At 31.1% G+C, this 5963-nt stretch overlaps 1 protein-coding gene across 1 annotated transcript; it reads right to left on the bottom strand.

Annotated features, from left to right (window-relative positions):
* Nucleotides 1–1642: 1642 nt before the first annotated feature.
* LOC108684834 lies at nt 1643–5173 on the bottom strand. Its single transcript, XM_018189346.1, has 3 exons — nt 5024–5173; nt 4716–4838; nt 1643–1846 (listed from the first exon to the last, which is right to left on the bottom strand). The coding sequence occupies exons 1-3, from the start codon at nt 5171–5173 to the stop codon at nt 1643–1645; spliced, it is 477 nt and encodes a 158-aa protein (XP_018044835.1).
* Nucleotides 5174–5963: the final 790 nt, after the last annotated feature.

Below are 5963 nucleotides of genomic sequence, written 5' to 3'. Positions count from 1 at the left end.
TTTTAACATTAAATATTTTAAATAAATATTATATTATATTATATATATTATATTATCTTATATTTTTAAAATCAAAATTTTTTTGAAATTAAGACACATTTTTTTCAGCATGTATATACTTACTGTTATACCTTAATTAATATACTTGTTCTATTTTGAACAATTACTTTGATATTTTATAATATCCAAATACTGTTAATAATAATAATAAAATTCTGTAAATAGTGAACGCGGAGCAATGTTTCAAAATTCTATAGTCCTACAGTGTCTCATATGGTTATTGCAGCTACTATCGTCCCTGAACTCTCTCGTTCTGCGCAGTCTAAATGTTATGAAACAAAAAGAGTAGGGATGACGGCAGGTAAAATCGATCGAAATATGCAATAGTGGTCTAGTTTACACTGAGGGTTCGATTCGAGTAGGAATGTAAGAACCAACCAATTGCAGTCGAATAGGAATGTAAGAACCAACCAATTGCATTCCCTTGTCATTCGACTGTAACAGAAGAATGCTCGATTGCAGTTGGTTGATTCTTGTATTCTGACTTCGGTATAAATTAAGCCTTGATGCTCTTTACTTTTCTTTCTTACTTCACCAATTGACGCCGCTCTTTATTAACCGAACATAACATTAATTGGTGGAGCAAAAGTGAAGGGGCTGATTCTTTGAGATGCCCGAGACCAAATGTGCATCACTGATGTGCAACCCAGCTCCAGGCAACCCAGCTTGTTGTACATACGAAAATGCCTAATCCGGAAGTTATTCCTAATCTGGAATTAATGATATTTAGTAAACGTGTTATCTACTATATGTCGTGCACGTGATAAAAACCGGAAATGCTGTGTGAAAGCGTTGTATTACGCTGATTAACAGGCAAGAGCGTAATTAACCTAATTTCTTTTCAATTCGCGTGTAAGATTATCTGAGGCAAATAAAGCAAATAGAGACGTACTATGATGACATGTCAACTAATGAATTTAGTTGTTTAATGACAGATGACTCGTCACCAATGCGGGAATTATAATTACATAATTCATCGGCAATATAATTCAAAACAAGAATAATTTAATCCCATATATACATACATAACTGTCGCAATTAAAATTTAGGCTACTCAAACAAAGCCGATCTCAAGCAATCTTGACTTCAAAATAAAATTCATCTCGAGTACAAAAAAATAAAATGAAATGAAACATAAACATACACACACATATTTTAGAGGAGCAAAGAAAATGTAGTCTAAAGAAAGTGCTAAAGTTTCTACTTATCAATATTAAATTGATATTTATAAATTAAATTTAACCCTTTAAATTAGTGATGATGCGCAGTCTTTTTAAAGAAATTTTTAAAAAGGCATTTTCATAAATAAATAAATGTCCATATGTCATTATTTTGTTTGAATAAAAAATAGAAAATATAATTTTATATTTACGGCAAGCTAGCTGATTGCAAAAAATTCATAGGCTACAAGTTGCACATCACTGCTTTAAATCAATTACATTTTTTATAGAACTTTGCTCATTATGTCAAAATATAAAACATGTTATAACATTAAGTATGGATATATTACATATGAAATATTAGCTTTTAAATAGACATTTGGTATTAAGAACAGGTGTTATTACTTCGACGTTTTCAAACACTAGAAGCTTGCAATCTCTGATACGGTTCGATGACAATTACCAATGTGTCGTTCCATCGTCTCGTTTTCACGTGGAATCCAATAGCATATCTTGCAGTATCTCTGGCAGTGAAACTTGACGTGTGTCGACAGAGAAAATAAAGTTGCCATCGGTTCTTGGCAAAGATTGCACGAATATCTTAAAATGCGTCGTCGATCGGCAGCCTAAAAAATTCGACAATAATGAAACTTTTGTTTCCAATTTTTTCAACAGATTGGTATATAAAAAATGAAAAAAAAAAGTTTCACTCTGGCGCTAAAAATTAACTCTTTAAAATCTAATGTACGTATGTATCAGTATCTTTAAAAAATTATACCTTTTAATTATATTTTTAAATATTAAGCTATTTAGTTTAACTAAAATTTGTTTTAAAGGAAATTATTTATTATAAAGTAAGATTAGATATTATGAGCATTGCAGGTAATATGATCTTATTTCATTTCAAGATTCCCATTGTGAGAAATTATTGATAAGATTTATTCAAATATTTGATTTAATTATAAAATTTTTTACTTGTTACTATAATAAAACATTTTATGATGTTTACATATAATAAAAAACTTAAATAATTCCCTAAAAGGCATGAAAAAGTGGTTACAATAAAATTCTTTTTTGATATAATTAAAAACAAATCTTATGATAAAAAAAATACAATAAATATTTGAATTTCAATTCATTGCTTCAAAACGTTCATTGATCGCTTCGGAAATTTTTCTTAATTTGTCTGACTAATCGCCTCGCGTCATTTGACACCCACATTATTTTCGCTTTTCCCTGGAATCATTTGCAAGAAACGCTGAGAAGAAAGAAGTTCGGACATTCCCTCGCGAGGAATTGGGGGAAAAAGTTGACCAAGACTGCTGGCTTTTAACACCAAATAGCGAATGAGTTGAAAGAAATTGTAAAAAACACAGACAATCAAGATACAGCTTAAGTTACAAGCTTACAGTCGTCTTTTAGTTCTTATCCCGCATGATGTATTGCGCCCATCAATACCTTCCCCTCATCTTTTCTTTCGTGACATCGCAATTTTGTCGTTGAGGCTAACCGTTACTTTGTTTAATACGTCCGTTAAGAATGAGGTCGAGGAGAAACATCAAAGTTTCGCCAAGGAACAGAAAGAAAAATTCTTCCATTTTTCTCTCTTTCTTTTAGCTGATAACTAATTTTGAAAAAATGATGTAAAATAGAAAACAAATGATTTTGTGTATAGTTGTTTAAGAAAACCTTCTCTTTTCCGATATTATAAAGTAATTGTGATTTATTTTCAAAGTTTAATATTCATGTCAATTTTTTAATTAGCTTTATGCACCTTATGGTATTTTGTAATTTAGTTAGTTAATACATGCAATTTTAAGCAAACTTTTATACTTTAATAAAATCTTGACAAGAAACTTTTATTCATTCTTTGTACCTCAGAAATTTATAGATACTTAAAACAAGTAAAAATTTAAACACTAGAAATAAAAATGGATTAAGAGATTAAGATATAGAAGTAGATATATAATATTAAGATTATGATTATATAGGATAACACTGCAATAGAAAACAATGCAATAGAAAAAAATTATATTTTTTTAACAATTAAATCTTCATTTAATTTGAATTAAATTTATTGTTTAAATTAAAAAAAAATATAAATTAAAAAAAGAAGAATATTTGAGCACCCATAGCTCCATTACTTGTAATAAAATTAGATTCGGCATATTGGGAGTATAAATTAGTTCGGTCCGTTTTTTTGTGCATTTATTTCAAAATAAAATGAATGAACATATCAATTAAAGTATTGTCCATCGCTGGCTACTACTTTTTCCCATCTCTCAGGCAATTTTCGAATTCTATCTCGAAAAAATGACTCATCTTCGAAGACGATCCAATTTTGAAGCCAATTTTCGATTTCTGTGAAAGAAGTGAAAGAAGAACCGACTTGCTGCATCTTTCGGAACAATCAGTAATCAGAAGGAGCAATGTTCGGAGAATACGGCGGATGCAGTAAAACATCCCATTTGAGCGTTTCCAATTATTTTTTTACGACTTTAGCGACATGAGGCCGAGCGTTGTCATAAAGAAGAATAACTATCGCCAGGAATCGCCAGGTCTCAGCAGCTTGTAGTAAACAAGACCCTTTTTTGGTCCCACCAGATACAGAGCACGATCTTCGAACCATGTTCGGCCATGGTGTTGATGTTGAGGTCGATAACAACGACGGGCTTAGCGTAGTATTTTTTTCTTCTTGGGGTTGTCGTAGAATATCCATTTCTCATCTCCAGTCACAATCCGATGCAAAAAAACCTTTTCTCTGTTGTCTTTGAATCAGCTATTCGCAAGTGAAAAATTGCCTTTCAACGTCTCTCGGTTTCAATTTAAGGCACCCAATTTCCTTGTTTTTGAATCATTCCCATGGCTCTCAATCACAGAAACGGCTTATTGAGTTACCTCCAATTATTCTGCAAGCTCCTCTTGCGTTTGATTCTGATCTTCTTCGAGTAATATCTCTAATTCTTTGTCTTCGAATTTTTTTGACTGTCCAGAGCGAGGCTTGTCTTCAACGCTGAAATCTCCATCCTTGAAACGTCGAAACCACTCCCTACATGATTTATCAGTTGGAGCAGTGTCACCATAAACTTCGACAAGCATTCGATGGGCTTCAGCCGCACTTTTCTTCCAATTAAAGCAGAAAATCAAAACCTCCCGCAAATGCTGTTTGGTTAACACAAAATTTGACATTTCAAATTCACAGTAAAAATCGAAGTTTTGTATGAAACTTAAAGCGATATAAACTGAATATTATTAGCAGATATTTAACCTCTCTGAAACCGCCAAAATCAGCTGTCACTATGAACCATTCACAACAGCTGGAGCCATCTTTAGGGAAACCGAACTAATTTGTACTCCCAATACAAATAACAAAAAGGCGAATAAAATTCCATTTCTCACAAATATTAGGTGTAATAAAAAAAAATCCATTATTTTTCCATTCAATTTCATGCAAAAATAATGGATTTCTTTTTACACCTAATAATATCTACTTACAATAATCGCATCGCCACTGCCACCATTGTCCTCCCGTTTTTCAGAAATTATAGTATAATGTGGCATTCTTGTACCAATATCTTTTCGTCGTAGTAGAATAATTGGTTGTCTTTGTATGTCAAACTGTAAATTATGAATTTTTATTCTGATATACACATTTTAAGAATTGTCATCAAACAACGATAAATACATGCATGCATCAATCATCGTTTTATTTCCATGAAATATTATACTTTGAAATTATTTATACATTAATATTTAGAAATCCTCCAAGAATAATTCTTATTGTCGCAAAAAAGGGAAAATACCTTTCTCATGGTCTGCACTGGTGTTGGGATGTCGTAGATGAAATCTTTCTTCGTCATTTTCTCACTGATATTGCGATTACATCGCAAATTGTACTTGGAGACATCCAATAACTTGGCAGTTGACGATACAACCTCTCGGCAAGCGTTCATATTTGCATTCTGCTAGTCATTTTTCTCATGTTTACTCGATTATCGATCATTCTTTCAAAACAAAAGCATGAGAAATAATTGAAAATCAAGGACATGTTCAAAAACACTTTACCTTTAGGTTCTATAGCTGATATTCACAGTTCATTATTTTAAGAATTGTCTGAAGATATTAACACTCTCCGTGATTGATAACATTTTAAGAGATTGTATGTAAAACGATCTATATATAAATATAAAATTCGATTATGAGTACCGGCTTAAAAATAAAATTCTCAGAAAAACACAGTAAATAAACAAAATTTCTACAAATTATTTAAAGCAAAAACCGATGGAAAATGCAACGAAAAATTTGCTGCTCGATTTTGAAATATAAAAAAGAAATATGCAGCGCATGAATTTAATTAACATAAATCAATTTATTATGAAATTTATTTTTATTTTTATAATTATAATTACAGATGTTCCTTACAGCATATATAATTTCTCATGTTATGAGAATCACATCGATATAAGATTTAGCAAAACGTATCTTCTTATTTATTTTACTTGTTATATGTTAATTTATTTAAAAATCGATTTCGCATTAAGTTATTAGATGTGGCATATATAAACAAGGAATAAGAGTAGTCTAAATTTTTGTCTTAAATCTACTTCGTAACAACCTGGGTTATGTCAAAGGACGAGACACAACTCGTACTTTTAACTTTTATATTGTTATCGCGGTTTCTGAAAACGCGATATTATATATGTACACGTGATTCTACCCTAGTCATCAATACTCAGCCGCCGT

Source organism: Atta colombica, unplaced genomic scaffold (assembly GCF_001594045.1).
Source record: "Atta colombica isolate Treedump-2 unplaced genomic scaffold, Acol1.0 scaffold140, whole genome shotgun sequence".
Lineage (NCBI taxonomy): Eukaryota > Metazoa > Arthropoda > Insecta > Hymenoptera > Formicidae > Atta > Atta colombica.
This window is presented reverse-complemented; position numbering and strand designations above follow the sequence as displayed.

Bases quoted from the DNA above. Each gene is read 5' to 3' on its own strand.
- LOC108684834 (XM_018189346.1), bottom strand. From the start codon at position 5,173: ATGAACGCTTGCCGAGAGGTTGTATCGTCAACTGCCAAGTTATTGGAT. The intron at 4,839-5,023 runs GTATTTTCCCTT...CATAATTTACAG, and splicing joins CAGTGCAGACCATGAGAAAG to TTTGACATACAAAGACAACC. The intron at 1,847-4,715 runs GTAAGTAGATAT...CGAATTTTTTAG, and splicing joins GCAGTGGCGATGCGATTATT to GCTGCCGATCGACGACGCAT.